The 21,534-nt window shown below is 40.0% G+C and overlaps 1 protein-coding gene across 1 annotated transcript in view; it reads right to left on the bottom strand.

The window, feature by feature from the left end:
* Positions 1 to 667: 667 nt before the first annotated feature.
* Positions 668 to 21,534, bottom strand: part of KAT6B (lysine acetyltransferase 6B) — a 318,128-nt gene continuing 297,261 nt past the window's right edge. The window contains exons 17-18 of the mRNA XM_077250789.1: positions 15,153 to 17,619; positions 668 to 9,255 (exon numbers count right to left, since the gene is read on the bottom strand). Of these exons, the coding sequence (XP_077106904.1) occupies positions 9,156 to 9,255; positions 15,153 to 17,619 (2,567 nt within the window). The 3' untranslated portion in view covers positions 668 to 9,155. The remainder of the gene's footprint in view (positions 9,256 to 15,152; positions 17,620 to 21,534) is intronic.

The raw sequence follows: 21,534 nt of genomic DNA, 5'->3' as shown, positions 1-21,534 counted from the left end.
GGCAACTCCCACATGTACTCATCCTGGCTAGTAGCTGTAAATCATTCAGCTGAGGTGAGAAACTAAATCTCCGAGCAGTTATAAATACTCGGAGGTCACCCGAGCGTGCTCGGGAAAACCCGAGCAACGAGTATACTCGCTCATCACTAATGCTTATAAATCCATTTGGTAAATCCCCTTCCTCCCGAATGTGCCCACTGAAATGAGAGTTTCTACCTGGCATCCTTCCTGTTTTTATACTGCATGGGACACCCATATATTCCACAGAAAGTCTTTCTGCTGTGGGTAAGGCATTCCCAACTGCAGCCATATTGCATGGTCCGTAAATAGGGATCGCAAACATATTAAAATAGACAGGTGGCTTTTTATTGGTAAGAAATTGTAGTATCTGTGAATTAACAATTCAAAAGCACTTTCTTAAAATTCTGTTGTTCCTCTGCTTATTACTCTAGGGAGAATGGCCTTTTTGTCCAGAATAAAGGCACAATGCAGGAGGTCTAAAAAAGGATGCTACAGAATTATCATTTATGGAGGACATATGTAACACGATTAGACAAATAACACAAACTAGAAAGGTGCCAGCAGATTCAAAACATTATGGAAATGCATGGGAAATCCACTGGCGATGAAATAGGTTTCTCTTTATAATGAAAAACACAAATACTCATAAAAGGCTCCTTATAATTTATTTTCATTTAAAAATGTACAACTTTGCCTTACATAAGTGACTAGAAATGAAACTAAACACAATTTTACTTCCTAGGAAACACTGTAAAAAAACATAATAGGGGCAATCAGAATAAACAAAAAAATATACACTTTTTTCGCTAGGGGAAGGGGCAACAGAAGATTAAAAAATAAATATATATATATTGAAATTTTGCAACACCAAGAAGAAAAGTCATGGAATTATTTCATTTACAGAACATAGACATGTGAATGAGTTAAAAATGTTGTTTACATTATTTCTTCATTTGCATAACATCTTGATATACTCAACATGGTGTGTGAGCGCCATGTGCATCACAATGTATCACATTAGTTGGTGAGAAGCAATTTGCTATAGGACCAATCGGTTTTATGCTTAATCTGGATTTCTTAATCTAAGGTTTCTTAACCCCCTATTGGTCAGAATTAAAAAAAATTGGCCCGGTCACTGTCACTTTATGTGGTGATAACTCTTGAATGCTTCAACAAACTGCAGTTTTTTTAGATTGTTTTTTTCATGGCACATTATAATTTATGATAATGGTAAATTTAGGTTGATATGTTTTGTGTTTATGTATAAAAAAAAAATCAGAAATTTGACAAATGTAAAAACATTTGCAATTTTCAAACTTTGAATGATTATTGCTTTAATCCAGATAGTTATACCACAGAAAAATATTAATAAATAACATTTCCCTTATGTCTGCTTTACGTCAGCACCATTTTTAAAACGTTATTTTATTTTGCTAACATTTTAGGAGGTTTAAAAATGTAGCAGTAATTTTTATTTTTTTCAAGGAAATTTAATTTTTTTTTTTGTGGGACCTATCCAGGTTTGACGTGGCTTTGTAGGTCCTGTATACTGGAAAACACCAAGAGTGGTACCATTTTATTTGAATAGTTGTTATCCAAGCCGACTGCTACAATCTCACTTTCACATTTTAACAGCTATCATCCTTATCACATCAAAAAGTAGTTACCCTATGGTCAATTTTGGTGCCTAAAAACAATAGTTAAGAGCAGACTTTTTTATATCAAGCATATAAGCCATGGGATCATTGCGGCTAATACAACACATAAAGGGATGCCATAATGGTGATGCTTGATCGCTTCAGTTTGACTGTCTTTTGCAGATTGAACGTTTAATAGCAGGTGGCCATAATGCTGTTACGAAAATAATCTAAATTTATTCTAACGCTCGGAACACTAGGACCGCTGGGTTTAAATGATTGTAATGAACTTACTCTTTTTCTGACTAATTAAAAAGCATGATGACACAAATATTATACTGAGCTGTGACAGGTCATTTTTACATAGTATGTATATGTTTTATAACATTTTTATATACCAATTTAACAATTTTAATGATTTCTAAAAGTTTTGCATTATTTAAGAGGGTGGAGTTTGTCGCCATTCCGAAGCCCTGACGAGGCATTTTAGCACCCGAAGTGGCAATAGGCTAGTTTGACCATATTACCCTACTTTATGTTAAGGTGAGTGTTATGGATTTTCTGCTTCTGGGAATACTTTAAATGAGCACTGTGTCTTATCGCTAAGCATCACCTATAGATGGAGCAACGGATTCAGGTGCATGAGCCATGCCAGTCTAATCTCTGTCTGGGTGTATTCAATATGGTGTATGAACGTCAAACACAAAAATACAAGCACTTACACTCCTTGGCTTCAATAAGTGGTTGTCTGAGGAATCTTCTGCCATGCTGATTGTCTTCCCATATCTGCAGGCTAATAGCGTTCTTTTACGTAACAGTTTACCTTTAAATTCTGTCTTCCACTCAGTTCCTTCTCCTATACGAATCAGGTTATATGAACCCTTGAGATCAGGCTTGGTGAAGCAACAGGCTCCCACCACTGGTTATTGAAATCAGAGATGAGTGGCAGACTATACTACTTCTTAAGAGTAATTTTGTTCAGTTCCCGGTAGTCAATACATGGTTTTTGACCACAATCTTTTTTACCTGCAAAAGAGAAACCTGCCTCCTACTGGTGACATGAACAGGCTGATGAACCCTTTATGCAGACTATCTACTATAGAATCTTTCATGGTCAGATGTCCTGGACCAGAAACATTATAAATTTTACCCTTGGGGAGACAGGAGTTTGGCATTGGATCAATGTGACAATCATAATCTCTACATGGGGCTAATTTTTCAGATTCGGACATGGAAAATACAACAGCAAAATTTCTAAATATTGCAGGTAAACCACTGGGCATAATTTTAGAAAAAAAAATCAGAGATAAAGACACAATTGTTCACAAAGGGCTTTAGCGGGCAATATCATCCTGTGCCAGGCAATAACCTGGTTATGTTTACATAGCCACGGCATGTCCAAGACCATAGCTGCAAGCAATTTTTTCCAAGAACAAAAACAGACAAGATTCTAAATGGAAAACACTAACAAGCAAGAACACCTCATTAGTAGTGATTTTCATCCGAAAATTATTTTAGCAAAGCTATTTAGGCATTAACAAAATAATTGCTGCAGAACTGCAAAGGCCAGAAACTGCAGATTTTTTGGTAGACAAAATAAACAAGCAAGTAGCAAAAATTTAGTAGAGTACTAAGGAAATACCTGTGACCCTAGGCGGACATCCTTAGACCCACCTAGGCACTGGCATTTTTCTGGTGGCAGTTGCCTTGGATAGGCATGCATCTGTTGTCCAGACTCTCCACATTTGCTACCAAAATTACGTTGCTGGAGCTTGTTGTTGATGAGAGTCATTCCAATCTGCATGAGCTCAGTTAACGTAATAGGTACATACAGTGGGGAAAATCAGTATTGGATACACTGCTGATTTTGAACGTTTCCCACCTACAAAAAATGAAGAGGTCTGTAATTTTTATTGCAGATATACTTCAGCTGTGAGAGACAGGATCTTTAAAAAAAATTCCAGAAAATCACATTGTATGATTTTTATATAATTCATTTGCTTTTTATTGCATTAAGTATTTAATCACCTACCAACCAGCAACAATTCTGTCTCTCACATACATGTTGTTTTTTCTTTAAGAAGCCCTCCTACTCTGCACTCATTACCTGTATTACTTGCACCTGTTTGAATTAGTTAACTGTATAAGACACCTGTAAACACACTTAATCACACCCCAACATCTCCACCATGGCCAAGACCAAAGAGCTGTCTATGGACACCAGGGACAAAACTGTAGACCTGCACAAAGCTGGGATCGGCTACAGAATAGGCAAGCAGCTTCGTGAGAAGGCAACAATTGTTGGAGCAACTATTAGAAAATGAGAGAAACACAAGATGACTGTTAATCTTCCTCAGTCTGGGACTCCATGCAGGATCTTACCTCTTAGGGGAAGAATGATTCTGACAAATATCAGGAATCAGCCCACAACTACACAGGAGGACCTGGTCAATGACCAGAAGAGAGATGGCACCTCAAATATTACTGTTAGTAACACACCACAACGTCATGGATTAAAATCCTGCAAGGTACGCAAGGTCCCCATGCTCACGCCAGCACATTTCCAGGCCCATTTGAAGTTAGCCAACGACCATCTGGATGATCCAAAGGAGGCATGGGAGAAGGTAATGTGGCCAAATGAGACTAAAATAGAACTTTTTGGTTTCAACTCCACTCACTGTGTTTGGAGGAAGAAGGATGAATACAACCCCAAAAACTCAGTCCCAACCGTGAAGCATGAAGGGTAAACATCATACTTTGGAAGTGCTTTTCTGTAAAGAGGACAGGATGACTGCACCGTATTGAAGGGAAGATAGATGGGGTCATGTATAGCAAGAATTTAGCCAACAACCTCCTCCCCTCAGAAAGAGCATTGAAGATGGGTCGTGGCTAGGGTTGAGCGACTTTGACTTTTTTAGGGTCGAGTCATGTTTCGCGAAACCCGACTTTTTGAAAAGTCGAGTCGGGCGAAATCGGCCGATTACTGCGAAAAGTCGAGGATCGGCCGGAACATGAAACCCTATGCACGTCAATGGGGAAAATTAATTTTTTTTTTTCTCTCTCTCTCCCCTCCGTCCCAGCACAGAAAATCTCGTGTTACACATTGCAAATCCCTACTGCGCACAAGCGATAAAATGATGATAGCCGTGCACGCCCCTAACCCCTATGTTATCACTCTGCCCACACTCCTTCATTGGCTGAAAAATTGGCGCTAAATGCGTCATACGAAACGCGACTTTGGCGCCAAGATCGCGTACCGCATGGCCGACCCCACACAGGGATCGGTTCGGGTTTCATGAGACGCCGACTTTGCCAAAAGTCGGCGACTTATGAAAATGAACGATCCGTTTCGCTCAACCCTAGTCGTGGCTGGGTCTTCCAGCCTGACAAAGACTCGAAACAGAGCCTGGGCAACTAAAGCGTGACTCTGTAAGAAGCATTTCAAGGTCCTGGAGTGGCCTAGCCATCTGCAGACCTGAACCCAATAGAAAATCTTTGGAGGGAGATGAAATTCAATGTTGCCCAGCGACAGTCCCAACACCCGAAAGATCTGGAGAAGATCTGTATGGAGGAGTGGGCAAAAATTCCTGCTGAAGTGTGTGCAAACCTGGTCAAGAACTTCAGGAAACCTCTGACCTCTGTAATTGGATACAGAGGTTTCTTTACCAAATATTAAGTTCTGTTTTTCTATTGTATCAAATACTTATTTCATGCAATAAAATGCAAATTATGTAAAAATCATACCATGCGATATTCTGGATTTTTTTTTAAGATTCTGTCTCTCATAGTTGAAGGGTACCTACGCTAAAAATTACAGACCTCTAAATTCTTTGTAGGTGGGAAATCTTGCAAAATCGGCAGTGCATGAAATACTTATTTTCCCCACTGTAACTCTTAGGCCGGAGTCACACTTAACGTATGAAAAATCGGTCCAATTTTCTCGACTGAAAGTCACACAAATGTTCTCTGCATCCGTGTGTAATTTGTTTGCAATGCAATGATGCGATTTCCTCGCATCTACGTATCCGTATGACATCCGTATGGAATCCGTATGACATGCGTATGGCTTTACATTTCTCACTGCTTTTCATCAATGAATTTAATAGCTCAATTGGCTGAAATAAGGAAAATGTGTGCGTATTTGTCACAAGTCACACTGATGGTCCGTGTGGTGTCTGATTTTTTTCTCGCACCCACAGACTTGCTTTGGAAGACTCGGGTGATATGCGCATACAATCGTAGCATGCTGCGATTTCACTCGCACGTTGAATGCGCCTGAGAAAATAAACGGTGATGTGAACTGCCCCATAGATTAACAGTGGTCCGAGTGCTATGCGATGTTTTTTCGCATAGCACTCATCCGTTTTCTGCGCTAGTGTGACTCCGGCCTTGGGTGGAGGTGCAGAGTCCACAGTGCGCTCCTGTCTGCATTCATGCAATTGCCTATCAAGACAGATTGCCAGGGACATTTTGGTATTCAACGAAGGGAACAGAACCAACATTTCCTTGATTAGCTCAGAGAGTCCGGTAGATAACTGATGAGGGAGGGTCTGGTCATTCTACTGTAAGTCAGTAGCCCAGCACCAAAACTTAGTGCAGTACTCCTCAGCATTATATCGCACATGGTGGAGGGTGGACAATTTACAGTCAGCAAAGGGTACATTGTTGAGCTCGTCATGTAGCAGCCATAGCTCTTCTAAAAATTAGTTGACTGGAGAGTTCTGGAGCGTTAGGGGGCAGAGAAAACACCCAAGCCTGGGGGTTACCCTGTTAGCAGGTAAATGATGAGTCCCACAAGTTGGATCTTAGAACTAGATGAATGTGGGTTGAGCCTACATTAAACCTACGTTTTTCAGAGGCCTCAGACTCAAAAATGCTACATTGGATAGACTTGGTGCTAGCCACGCCATCTGGCAGTTTCTAGATGCACCCTCTCCTTCGCCCCTTTACAGGGATCTGGTCTTGCAATGTTTTCATGAGGGAACGTTACACTGGTTCTACTCCTACAATTATGATGCCATAATGTACGGGTGATGTAATGCAATGTGGCTGGTATAATGTACGGGTGATGTAATGGAATGTGTCTGGTATAATGTACAGTAGCAAGGCTACTCTAGTCTTCATTCCAAATACACTAACATCACAATGTTAAAAGCATTTTGGCATGGAACCAGTGGGATGACCATTTCTGCAAAGTGTCCCAGGAGCAACTTTTGAACATGACAACTTCAGGATGCATGTTGCCAATTCTGTGAGCAGCCTGTGAAGCCTAAATGTGAGACCATGGTGTGAAGAGTCTTCAGGCTTATCTCCCATAGAGCACCTCTGGGATGTCATTGGTTGGCAATAGTAAAGGTAGCTGCCAACAGCAGATCTTGATGATTTGGTGTCCAGATGCACTCAGTGTGGCAGAACGTTCCTCAGACACCCATTAATAACCTCAGTGATCCTAGTCAAAGAGTGTAAATTATGGGATTTCAATGAATGGTGCTCATACTGGACACTGAACAAAATTAGACATTTTGATCCATCTTTTCATCATTTGCATATCATTATCTATTCATCCTGTGATTTCCATATTTCAACTACTTTTCATCCTTGGTGTTGCAATTTCAATGTTGAAGAGTTTATTACAAATACAAAATATTAAGTATACAGTACCAGTCAAAAGTCTGGACACACCAGTTCATGCAAAGATATTTCTTGCTTTTAGTTGAATGTGCACATTGTAGCTTCAGACTGAAGGCATCAAAACCATGAAGGAACACATATGGAAACAAGGAGTATAGAAACAAGTGTGAAACAAACAAGAAAGAGTTAAACCTCAGATTCCTCAAAGTACCCCCATTTTACACTCAAGACAGCTTTACACATCACTGTGATTCTCGATAGCATCAGGGTGTCACCCGGAATGACTCCCGGCATGCTTCATCAAGTGTTCATTTGTGGATCAATGTCCTTCAGAAAAATTGTTGACCTTAAAGTGTATTTTGCAGAGCAAGTGGTGGTACACAGCTCCATCCAGTGCTGAGCCCTATTCCACAACTGTTCTAAGCCAAAATGTCAGGAACCACTCAACTAAGTAAAAAGAAATAACAGCACATCAGTAATCTAAGATATTGAGCTCAGTGAATCTGGAGAAATGCTTAAACCACAAAAGGTATCCCTTAAGTGCAGTCATGAAAACCATCAATTGCTATGATGAAACTAACCACAGGAAGGCCAAGGAACACCAAGAATTCACTCTGCTATAGAGGATGCATTAATCATACCCTGCAGCCTCAAACACTGCAAATTTGACAGCACCTCAGGTAACAGCAACATAAATATACAGATATCGAGTAGCAGACACATCTCAACATTATCCAGAAAAAACAGCGAGAAGCAGGCCTTTATGGTCAAATTGCTGAAAAGAAGCCACTACTGAGGACCGCAAATACCAACCGGCATGTCTTCGTGAAATGCAGAATGGGCGAGTACGTCGTTTTTTAAATTGTAAAGCATGGAGTGCAAGGTGTGAAGGTGTAGGTTGCTTTGCTAGTGATACTGTTGCTGATTTATTCCAAGCTCAGGGCAGGCTTACACAACATGGTGAAACATAGATAAACGAATAAAGCCAGCTCACCAAACAACCACTGCAGGTGCACGGAACTCCACGCTGATTCACGTAGTCACATGTGAAGAAAAAAACTTGTTCCAGCTCCATATTCATAAAATTCAAATGGGAGCTCTTTTTTCCCGTTCCCGAGCTACATATCTTCTGCTTTTTTTATTTGGATAAATAAAGTACCAAGTTTGAATTTTATGAATATGGAGCTGGAACAAGTTTTTTTCTTTTTGTACAACAAGGTGACAGCATTCTAAAATGACATGCCATCCCATTTGGACTGCACCCAGTGGGACCATCATTTGTGTTGCCACAGGACAATGACCCAAAACACATCCAGGCTATGTGACCAAGAAAGACAGAGATGGGAGTGTTGCACCACATAACATGGCCTCCACAATCACCTGACTTCAATGCAACCGAGATGGTTTGGGATGAGTTGAACCACAGATAGAAGGCAAAGCAGCCAACAAGTGCTCAGCAACCTCTGGGAACTTCTTCAAGGAAAGTTATTGCATGTGATAACTGATGAAGCTGCTTGAGAGAATGCCAAGGAGGAGTAAAACATTCCGCAAAGTACTCGCTTTTACTCTAAGGTTTAACATATTTTTTTTGTTTCCCATGTTTTTTTACTCCTTACTTCCATATCATATGTATTAGTACATGATTACAACAGATGCTATTGTGTTGCCTTGGAAGGTTGTCCGGAATATGAGATTTGTACATTCCTTTTCAAATTTTAATTAAAAAATATTTTCAATACATTACAAAGATAAAAAACTCTACAGGTGGGATGATCCCCTTGTAGTGCAAAAGGGTCTGAAAGGCAATATCATAAAATAGCAATTAACCACCAAGTGTTATTTAAACATAAGTCCATTTCAAAATCCTCAGCAAACAATGCTAAGTATTGCATTTCCAATATCCTTTGTGATTTGCTCCATTTTGTGGTCTTTTTTTCCTTTAAAATAAACTGTTTTTTTTAATGTCCTACAAAGATTAAAAGTAGAGTCATAATTATAGTGAATGCATGAAAATATACAATGCAAGCCCTCCGACTAGCCAAAAGGACCTTAAGAAAAACACATTTTAATATTTTGTACAGCTTTTATAGTTAATAAAAATATATATTTTTCTTCTTTAACCTTCAATCAAGGCAGACAAAAATCAGAAAACAAAATAACAATTGGCTTTACAGTTTAGCACTAGGCATATAAGACTACTTATAAAAGCTCACACACAAAGGAGAGAAGCAGCATGCTTAGTAAGGCTTACTTCCAGCAAACAACTAAAACAAAAAATGTAGTAATGTGTGTCTTTTACTTGGTTTCCTTTTGTGATACAAGATTCCCTGGACCACAATGGAGGACAAATGTGACTGGTTAACACATTTTAGGCTGCAACAGCCAAGAGTGCACTACCGAGAGACAAGACAACAAACCATAAAACATATTTCAAAAGTAATCACAAATAAGAAAAACTGGGTAAAGGAAGCAAAACACTGGAGATCATGTTCAGATATTATATAGTAGAAAGAGACATCTGTATAAATACTTATGCTGGTCTTTAAATCAGTTCAGACTTTTTTTTAAATATCAGTGCTATACATGTCATAATCGCATGGTTTCCAAGGACTGAGATAATTGTCAGGATCGTGAAAGATGGACTTTTGCTCTAGTCTCTTACAATTTTAACATGTTCCTGATTACAATCCACCCTCAAGCAAAGCATTGGATTAATCATTTGCTCAGGAGGGTGGGGAAACATTTAATAAGGACTATAAAAAGTGAGCACTTAATAATACAGTGGTTGTAAATACTTTGCTGTCATGAATGGCTCTTGCGAACAAGGACATGCAGACAAAGTTACATCCACGGACAGAAAGCTACTTATATTCACTGTAATGCAAGATGCTCAAATATCACTACTCTGATGAGAGCTACGTACAAGTGGCATGTAAACGTTTGGGTATCCATGGTCAAAATTACTGTTATTGTGAACACTGAAGCAAGTTGAAGATGAAATGATCTCTAAAAGGCCTAAAGTTAAAGATTAAATATTTCATTTGTATTTTAGACAAAATATACACTGCTCAAAAAAATAAAGGGAACACTAAAATCCTACATCCTAGATATCACTGAATGAAATATTCCAGTTGTAAATCTTTTTTCATTACATAGTAGAATGTGTTGAGAACAATAAAACCTAAAAATGATCAACGTAAATCACAACTAATATCCCACAGAGGTCTGGAGTTGGAATGATGCTCAAAATCAAAAGTGGAAAATGAAGTTACAGGCTGATCCAATTTCAGTGGAAATGCCTCAAGACAAGGAAATTATGCTCAGTAGTGTGTGTGGCCTCCACGTGCCTGTATGATCTCCCTACAACGCCAGGGCATGCTCCTGAAGAGGCGGCGGATGGTCTCCTAAGGGATCTCCTCCCAGACCTGAACTAAAGCACCTGCCAACTCCTGGACAGTCTATGGTGCAACGTGACGTTGGTGGATGGAGCGAGACATGACGTCCCAGATGTGTTCAATCGGATTCAGGTCTGGGGAACAGGCGGGCCAGTACATAGCTTCAATGCCTTCATCTTGCAGGAACTGCTGACACACTCCAGCCACATGAGATCCGGCATTGTCCTGGATTGGGAGGAACCCAGGGCAAACTGCACCAGCATATGGTCTCACAAGGGGTCTGAGGATCTCATCACGGTACCTAAGGGCAGTCAGGCTACCTCTGGCAAGCATATGGAGGGCTGTGCGGTCCTCCCAAAGAAATGCCACCCCACACCATTACTGACCCACTGCCAAACCGGTCATGCTGAAGGATGTTGCAGGCAGCAGATCACTCTCCACAGCATCTCCAGACTCTGTCACATCTGTCACATGTGCTCAGTGTGAATCTGCTTTCGTCTGTGAAGAGCACAGGGCGCCAGTGGCGAATTTGCCAATCCTGGTGTTCTGTGGCAAATGCAAGCACAACCCCATCTGTGGATGTCAGGCACTCAGACCATCCTCATGGAGTCAGTTTCTAACCGTTTGTGCAGACACATGCACATTTGTGGCCTGCTGGAGGTCATTTTGCAGGGTTCTGGCAGTGCTCCACCTGTTCCTCCTTGCACAAAGGCTGAGGTAGTGGTCCTACTGCTGGGTTGTTGCCCTCCTACAGCCCCCTCCACGTCTCCTGGTGTACTGGCCTGTCTCCTGGTAGCGCCTCCAGCCTCTGGACACTACACTGACAGACACAGCAAACCTTCTTGCCACAGCTCGCATTGATGTGCCATCCTGGATGAGCTGCACTACCTGAGCCACTTGTGTGGGTTGTAGAGTCCGTCTCATGCTACCACGAATGTGAAAGCAAAACCAACATTCAAAAGTGACCAAAACATCAGCCAGAAAGCATTGGTACTGAGATGTGGTCTGTGGTCCCCACCTGGAGAACCACTCATTTATTGAGTGTGTCTTGATAATTGCCAATAATTTCCATCTGTTGTTTATTCCATTTGCACAACAGATTGTGAAATTGATTGTCAATCAGTGTTGCTTCCTAAGTGGACAGTTTGATTGCACAAAAGTTTGAAGTACTTGGAGTTATATTCTGTTGTTTAAGTGTTCCCTTTATTTTTTGAGTAGTGTATATAAATTATTTTTAATCTTTTACACTTGAAAAATTACAAAAAGTAAAACGGGCCGATGCAAAAGTCTGGGCACTCTGCATGCTTAGTACATGGTAACACCCTCTTTAGAAAGTATGACAGCTTGTAAACACTTTTTGTAGGCAGACAAGAGTCTTTCATTTCCTATTTATATATATTTTGCCTAAAATACAAAGGAAATGTGTCATCTTTAATCCCTTCACCCCCGGAGCTTTTTTCGGTTTTGCGTTTTACTTTTTTACTCCCCTTCTTCACAGAGCCATAACTTTTTTTTATTTTTCCGTCAATATGGCCATGTGAGGGCTTATTTTTTGTGGGACGAGTTGTACTTTTGAACGACACCATTGGTTTTGCCATGTCGTGTACCAGAAAATGGGAAAAAAATTCCAAGTGCGGTGTAATTGCAAAAAAAGTGCAATGCCACACTTCTTTTTTGCTAAGTTCACTAAATGCTAAAATTGACCTGCCATTATGATTCTCCAGGTCATTACCAGTTCATAAACACCAAATATGTCTAGGTTTTTTTGATCTAGGTGGTGAAAAAAAAATCCAAACATTGCTAAAAATAAAAAAATAAAAAATAAAAGAATTGCGCCCTTTCCCGATACCCGTAGCGTCTCCATTTTTAGTGATCTCAGGTTGGGTGAGAGCTTATTTTTTGCGTGCCGAGCTGACATTTTTAATGATACCATTTTGTTGCAGATACGTTCTATTGATCTCCCGTTATTGCATATTAATGCATTGTCACGGCGACCAAAAAAATGTAACTCTGGCGTTTTGACTTTTTTTCTTGCCACGCCATTTAGCGATCATGTTAATCCTTTTTTATTGATAGATCGGGCGATTCTGAATGCGCAGATACCAAATATGTGTATGTTTGATTTTTTTTATTGTTTTATTTTGAATGGAGCAGTTAGCCTCTATGTAGCTGGATTACTGACTTGCTATGAGCGCCGACCACTGTGTGGCGCTTATAGCAATCCAGCACTGACAACCATAGAGGTCTCCAAGAGACCTCTGGTTGTCATGCAGACAAACCAATGACCCCCGATCACGTGACGCGTAATTCTGGCACGATTGCCGGAAGAACCATTTAAATGCCGCTGTCAGAGACTAACAGCGGCATTTAACTAGTTAATAGCTGTGGGTAAATCGCCATTCCACCCGCGGCTATTGCGGGCACATGTCAGCTGTTCAAAACAGCTGACATGTCCCAGAAAAGATGTAGGCTCACCGCCGGAGCCCACATCAAAGGGAGGGATACCGACATCGGCGTACTATTACGTCTGATGTGGGTAAGGGGTTAATGTTAGGCCTTTTAGAGATCATTTCATATTCAACTTGCTTAACTGATCACAATAACAGTAATTTTGACCAAGGGTGTCAAAACTTTTACATGCCACTGTATCATTTTAACCTAAGCTGTACCAGTTTCATAACTGCAAACACAGCCGTACTGCTTTACACAAAGACCACACGTCTATTAAACTATCCTTGTTCCTGCAAGTTGATGTTGGCAACAAAATACCAAAAGAAATTGTGTTGTAGAATTAGGACCTAGTTAAGACACTATCAGTATTTCCCAAACTCCAGCCCTCACAGCCCCCACCATGACATGTTTTCAGGATTTGCTTAACATTGCATCAGTTTCTGATGCCTTAATAATAATTCCATCACCTGTGGAATACTAAGGAAATCCAGAAAACATGATCTGTGAGGGGCCTGTGAAGAGTGAAGTTTGGGAAATATTGTCTAGAAAACACCTAAAAAGTGAACACCCTCCCTAAAAAAAAAAAAAAAAAATTCACACGGTTATTAAAGATTACTGTAAACAAAAAAAAATTGTCCATACACTTTAAAATAGCTGTTAACCAAGAATCACTTGCCAGTCAGTTATTCCTCAAATGAGAAAAGGAAAATTAGTCGCTGCCAGGTGCCTATCCCACCAGACCATAATGCCCAATAAGGTTAGAAGACACCCATACACATTTGGAAGTCAATTCTGCCAAATCCATGAGTTTGGAAAACTATTATCTAATATGTATCGCTACCCTAAGGAAAAAAGTACATCTTTTTAAAAAATGTTTACCACCTGATTTCACTAACGAGAGTATATGAAAATTAGCTCTCTTGCAGAACAAAATAAGTTATCTTGCAAGTACCATCGAGGACCTTTAAGCTATGTGCACACGTTGTGGATTTTTTGCGTTTTTATAGCGAAAAAACGCGATAAAAACGCACACACATTCATCCCATCATTTAGAATGCATTCAGCAATTTTTGTGCACATGATGCGTTTTTTTTCCGCGAAAAAAAAAAACGCATTGCGGTAAAAAACGCAGCATGTTCATTAATTTTGTGGATTTTTTGCGGATTTCCCACTATATTATTGCATTGGAAAATCTCCGGGAAAAAACGCAAAAAAAAGTGCAAAAACAGTGAGAAAAACGCATGCGGATTTCTTGTAGAAAATGTCCGGTTTTGCTCAGGAAATTTCTGCAAGAAATCCTGACGTGTGCACATAGCCTTAATCTAAAAAATACCATAATCTGTTTCGGGGTGTTTACCCCTCATGAGTGAACAGCAGAGTCTAGCTCTCTGAGTGCAATGCCCTTGAGGCAACGTGGGGAAAGTACTAGTTCTCCTTAAAAAGACCAGCTTTAAAAGGTCGAAAACAACTTGGATAATTTACCGTAACTATGATTTCTCATTTCTAGGATTATTCAGCTTGGGATAATATTTCATTAAAGAATTAAACATATGAATTCAAAAGGTCACTTAGAGAATGTCAGTTGCATTAAGGGAGTGTGCTTGGTCATAACCAGTGTGGAAAGGACTTGGTAATGGAAAATCGTAGTTCCTAAATAAATAGAAAACTTTTAATAAAATAAAGTATTCCCAAACAAAAATAATACATTCTCATTGGCTAGAGGTTGTCAATAAAGTGAGAGTTTATGAAATGAGAGAGAAAACAAGAAAAACATACCTGGATTTAGTGAAATTGGAGATGAAATAAATTAAGGAGACAAGATCTAGATATTAAACTAGTAGAAAATTAATGACAGGCTGAATTGGAGAAAAAACATGAGTCAATGAGACACAGTCTGCTTTCTTCAGTGACCACTGTAAGTCTGCATTTGAATCCAATGTGTAGATTCCATTTAGCAACTGCTGCAGAGATAAGAAGAGAGGGTGTAGGGATACCAACATCTGCAAGATCAACTCACCGCCTCATGTATGATCCATTGATTGACTGTTTGGGCATTGCTGTATTCATATAACCATGATGCCCAGGGCTGGAGTACATCATGTTGCTGTGAGGACTAGTCTGCATTGACTGCTGTGCATAAGGCTGGCTACCCATCATGCTCATTTGCATTGGATACTGAGGGTTCTGGTTCATGTAGCCATGATTAGTGTGGTACCCACTGTTCATCATTGACTGAGAAACACGATAACCACTCATTGCATTTAGCGTATTAACTGGGTTCACATTGTAAGTAGGAGCTGGCATTAAATTGACACCCATATTCATTCCCCGCTGCATGGTGAGAGACCGGGAGGGAGATTGCATGGTCACAGTCTGTGGAGGAGCATGACCATACATTTGTGAGGGATGGGGCCCAGAAGGTGCTCCTGGAGGCAATGCAGATACTTTGGTCCGCATGGACATATGAGGTTTGCCTCCCATCTGTGTCTGAAGCCTTTGGCTGTGTGAAATTCCCATTTGGCCACTAGAAATGGTCCGCTGAAGGAGAGTCGGTGGTAAATTCATTGGTGGTGGCGTGAGGTTTGCAGGAGTCATTGTGGCTTGAGATTGTGAAGTAACAGAATGTGGTGACTGGGTAAGCTGCACCATGTTGCTTAGTGGAGAAGTAAAAGAGGCACTGTTTGCATAGGATGTCACAGCCTGAGTGTGGCTATAAGGCAGGGAGTGATCCATTAAGGTGTTTGTAAGCTGTTGAAGTTTGGCAAGGCTGAAAGTAGCAGAGGGTTGAGGATAGTGTCCTGACACAAAATCTCCTTGTCCTATTCTTTCATACAGCCCTCCAAGTCCACCACCTGCAGTTTCAGGTATGTCCGGCAAAGCAAAACCTGTGCCTGCCATTCCACATGGGGCAAGCTGCTGCTGTTGTTGACCAACACTTCTGGGTCTCTCTACTGCACGGGCTTGGGTGGACTTGACACTGCAAGGTGGTTGCGGAGGTGGAGACGCAATCATGCTACAACTATTGTTCATAGATATTTGTTGCGTTATAGCACAACTACTTTTAGTCAAGTTAGTTGATGTCATACCTCCACTGAATGAACAGCTATTTTGAGAGGGTAAGGTGCCAGTTGCAATGCTAGAATCATAGCTGTTTGGGTTATCACAGTTCTCTGTAGTACTTTCAATACTACCCAAATCACTGAAGCCACTATCCACAACTTGCTGTGAATGATCAGACACAGATGATACATCCATCAAGGGGCTAGTTTCAATATTCTGTAAAGAAGTTACAGAAATGGCTGTCTGCTTGGGGCTGATTTGAGCATAATTACTTTCCATAGAGGGTGCACTAGGGCTGTTTGCAGACTGGACTGCCCGATTAGGATATGAATTATTTGAGGACACTGGGCTACCATGGTCAGACTGATTACAGTCCTCTGTAGCAATAGCTGATGGACTCTGGCCATAACTGTGTAAATTATGACATGCTTCTTGCGTTTCAGAACAGTTTCTAAATGCCTCCTCTTGCTTCTCACTTTCACGGGTTAGAGACTCAACAGCTTGTGCAATTTCTGAGTCATTGTCAAGTCCATCCTCAGCATCGCCAGTTAGCTCTGATACTAGACCCACTTGGTGTGTTTCACATAAAACAATAGCTTGCTCTTCTGGTTCAGTTACCTGTTCATTTGCATGCTTTACCAGATGATTTGCTTCAATTATTTCATCACAGCTGCTGCTTAAAATATCAGGTTGAGATGTATGATTTGCAATACTCTTCTCTTCTTCTAAAAAACTCTCCTTATCCTCTAAAGACTCCTCAAAAGGATGTTCAGGTACCTCCTTCTGTGAAATATCAAGATGGCACTCATCTTCATCATCATGATCTTCATTAGGAGACTGGTAGTCTTCATCTTCTGCCTCATTATTTGCAGGTGCAAGCTCACTGACTTGCTTGCTCACAGAGTTTTTCACATTTTCCAACATCTTGTCTGTCTTATTTATTTCTTCTTGCACATTTTTCTCTTTTTCTTTTAAAGAAGAATCTGTTCTCTCCTCAGCTTCATCTATATTCTCCTTTTTAATTTCTTCAAGTTTTAGATTGTCATCTTTCTTTTTCTCCTCTTCCTCTGCCTTTTCCAGATTGGTGCTACAAGGACTTGGTAGCTCTAGCACAGAAGTTCCTTCAACTTGAGTTTGAATTTCTTCAGTAGCCTGTACAACATTGTCCTGATGTGGATCCCTCTCTTCTTCATCTTCAACGTTGGTGTCTTCAATCTGATCCTGATAGTCTGATTCCATTGGAGTCTCTGGGGGAGTGTACAAGTTGAGTTTGAATCCAGATTTCCTGTCTACACTATGCCCTCTTTTAGAAGGCCCTCTCTTTAACCTTTTAAGCCAGACCTGCTTTCTTGGAGCTGGATCCAGAGTCTTTTTTTCAGTATTCTGGTTATTTACCTTTTCTTGGGAAATTTCTTCTACATGATCTGTACAGAAACAAATAATATTGAGTCAGTGTATAAACTATATTTATACAATTTAAGGCAATAAATGATTAATGCTGAAGAATGGAGCTAATCATATTAAATTACTTGTGACAAATAACGAAGTGTTATTTCCCCTACCACTCTCAGTCCTCCATCACGTCAGTATGTGTACAAACAATATAATATACCGTATATATTTTTTGTTTGTACTATCTATCTATCTATCTATATATATATATATATATATATATATATATATATATATACATACACACACACACACAAATATACATACACAGAAACAAAAGATATACAGTAGATTTATATAGTTGTTGTTCAGGTATCAATTAAAATTATAGATTTTTTTTTTTTGTTTGACGGACCCATGGATCTGCACTGGCAAATTTGATCCATGACTCTGATCAAAATTAGATATGTATACGTGTCTGTTTAGAAATACTGACACTTGAACACCCCTATTGACTATAATGGGTAGGAGTTCTTTATAATATTTATATTTTTACTTTATTTGTTTTTCCGTTAGGCAGCATATAGTAAGAATAATGGTCTCCAATAAATGCCAGCCACATCCTGGATTTCATAGAAGTACCTATATGTCAGGCAAAGAAGTCTTCAGCAGACTCCTGGCTGTTATGGCAACACTTTGGCACGCCATAATCGCTTTGCTGGGGTGCCCATGGCCATTCTGAAATGTGCGCACCTGTGCCGACCTCTATAAATCAGATTGACAGCAGCAGGTTAACAGCAGTGTCTTCAGCTCTGCTCCACTGCTGCTGTCAGAGGCAGATGATGGCCTTCAAACTGGATGATTCAAGCTCAGATCTGATGTCTAGTAAATTAATGACCCTAAGAGGATAGTAAAGATTTGATTGGCTGGATTGATATGGCTATAATCAGATGCTTTTTATATATACCATCAGAGACTTGTGCAAATTTAAAAAAAAATATATATATATATAGGTAAATCCCTGGCCCAGAAGGCATTCATCCACGATAATGAGGGAATTGAGCTCAGTAACTAACAGACCGCTGTATCTCATATTCTTAGACTCTCTTGTAACAGGGGTGGTATCACGGGACTGGAGGATGGCTGATCTGTTTCTGATATTTAAGAAAGGTAAGAAGGTGGATCCAGGCAACTACCATCCGGTAAGTCTGACATCAGTAATAATACAATATATGACAGCCAACACGGATTCATGAAAGATAAGTTGTGTCTAATTAACATTTTGGGTTTCTATGAGGAGATATGTGCAAATCCGGATATTGGTTATGCAGCGGATGCGATTTATCTGGACTTTGCAAAAGCATTTCATATTGTTCCACATAACAGCCTTACACCGAAGCTCCATATTTAGGGACTGGGTGAAACTATATTGCAGATGGGTTAGGAATTGGCTAAATGACAGGAAACAAAGCATCATCATAAATGGTACCTTCTCTAAATGGGATATAGTCAGCAGTGGGGCACCACAGGGATCTGTGCTAGGACCCATTCTTTTTAACCTCTTTATTAATGACCTAAAGGATGTCATTGAGAGTAAAGTGTCAGTCTTTTCTGTCGACACCAAACTATATATAAATCAAAAAGTTTGTCCTTATATTGATATCATACGTACAGAGTCACTGTGTAATGAGATATACATGATCAGCTAGTTCAGTTCTCTATATTACTCTAACCAAGCATCCACAGAAAACACTTAAGATAAAATATTATTAATTAATGAAACCTATATATATATAAAAAAGGTTCCTCACACTGTGAAGAACATTGAAATTTACCCATTTTCCCCTACATAAGACCCCCCCTGTGTGCATGCTGTACTTTTTCTTACAAAAAGTATATAGCAATCGCCGATAGCTGCTACTGCACAGGTGGCGCCATGATGGAGGGTTTTTTTTTTAATGAATTTATCTATCGCACAAATTAACTGAATTATATTTTACATTTTACATGAGGATCCTGCTGAAGGGGTTTTGTTTTTTCAATATATAGAATACCGTACTCATTATGTAAAATAGGGGGCAGGTCACTGAGGGATCACTGACCTGTCAGAAGCCATACCGATGAATATGTAATCACAGCACCACATGAAGCCCTCCGCCCCTACAGCCCTGCCCCGGGGCACAGGCATATCATTAACTGAAAACTGCAAATAAATATTAAACAACCACAAGATGGATTTTATCATCAGGTATCATTTTAATCAGTATAACGGCGCCAACCTGACAATGTCGGCATGTTACTCCGCACAATCCTGCTGACAGGCTCCCTTTAAGATCCACAAGCTGGATACAAATTCTTATCAGTTTTGACAGAGGGGCAATTCCTCTAGCTGTTCAACTAGAATCTTATCAAAGTCCAATGAAAATACTAAAGCTTTAAATTAAGAATTTTGTAACCTGGTGGATGTGAATACTTTTCTGCCCAATGATGACAGAAGTATTCTAAGAATGATACCTTTATTGGCTAACCAGAAAATAATATGTTTGCAAGCTTTCAGAGCACAGTTACATAGTTACATAGTTATTAAGGTTGAAGGAAGACTTTAAGTCCATCTAGTTCAACCCATAGCCTAACCTAACATGCCCTAACATGTTGATCCAGGGGAAGGCAAAAAAAACCCATGTGGCAAAGAGTAACTCCACCATGGGGAAAAAAATTCCTTCCCGACTCCACATACGGCAATCAGACTAGTTCCCTGGATCAACGCCTTATCAAGGAATCTAGTGTATATACCCTGTAACATTATACTTTTCCAGAAAGGTATCCAGTCCCCTCTTAAATTTAATTAATGAATCACTCATTACAACATCATACGGCAGAGAGTTCCATAGTCTCACTGCTCTTACAGTAAAGAATCTGCGTCTGTTATTATGCTTAAACCTTCTTTCCTCCAGACGTAGAGGATGCCCCCTTGTCCCTGTCTCAGGTCTATGATTAAAAAGATCACCAGAAAGGTCTTTGTACTGTCCCCTCATATATTTATACATTAAAATAAGATCACCCCTTAGTCTTCGTTTTTCCAAACTAAATAGCCCCAAGTGTAATAACCTATCTTGGTATTGCAGACCCCCCAGTCCTCTAATAACCTTGGTCGCTCTTCTCTGCACCCGCTCCAGTTCAGCTATGTCTTTCTTATACACCGGAGACCAGAACTGTGCACAGTATTCTAAGTGTGGTCGAACTAGTGACTTGTATAGAGGTAAAATTATGTTCTCCTCATGAGCATCTATGCCTCTTTTAATACATCCCATTATTTTATTTGCCTTTGTAGCAGCTGCCTGACACTGGCCACTGAATATGAGTTTGTCATCCACCCATACACCCAGGTCTTTTTCATTGACGGTTTTGCCCAGAGTTTTAGAATTAAGCACATAGTTATACATCTTATTACTTCTACCCAAGTGCATGACCTTACATTTATCCCCATTAAAGCTCATTTGCCATTTATCAGCCCAAGCTTCTAGTTTACATAAATCATCCTGTAATATAAAATTGTCCTCCCCTGTATTGATTACCCTGCAGAGTTTAGTGTCATCTGCAAATATTGAAATTCTACTCTGAATGCCCCCTACAAGGTCATTAATAAATATGTTAAAAAGAAGAGGGCCCAATACTGACCCCTGTGGTACCCCACTGCTAACCGTGACCCAGTCCGAGTGTGCTCCATTAATAACCACCCTTTGTTTCCTATCCCTGAGCCAGCTCTCAACCCACTTACACATATTTTCCCCTATCCCCATTACTCTCATTTTATGTAACAACCTTTTGTGTGGCACCGTATCAAAAGCTTTGGAAAAGTCCATATATACTACGTCCACTGGGTTCCCTTGGTCCAGTCCGGAACTTGCCTCTTCATAGAAGCTGATCAAATTAGTCTGACATGAACG

This window comes from Ranitomeya variabilis, chromosome 4 (assembly GCF_051348905.1).
Source record: "Ranitomeya variabilis isolate aRanVar5 chromosome 4, aRanVar5.hap1, whole genome shotgun sequence".
In the NCBI taxonomy this organism is placed as follows: domain Eukaryota; kingdom Metazoa; phylum Chordata; class Amphibia; order Anura; family Dendrobatidae; genus Ranitomeya; species Ranitomeya variabilis.
The sequence above is the reverse complement of the archived record's forward strand: the minus strand, read 5'-3'. Positions and strand labels throughout refer to the sequence as shown.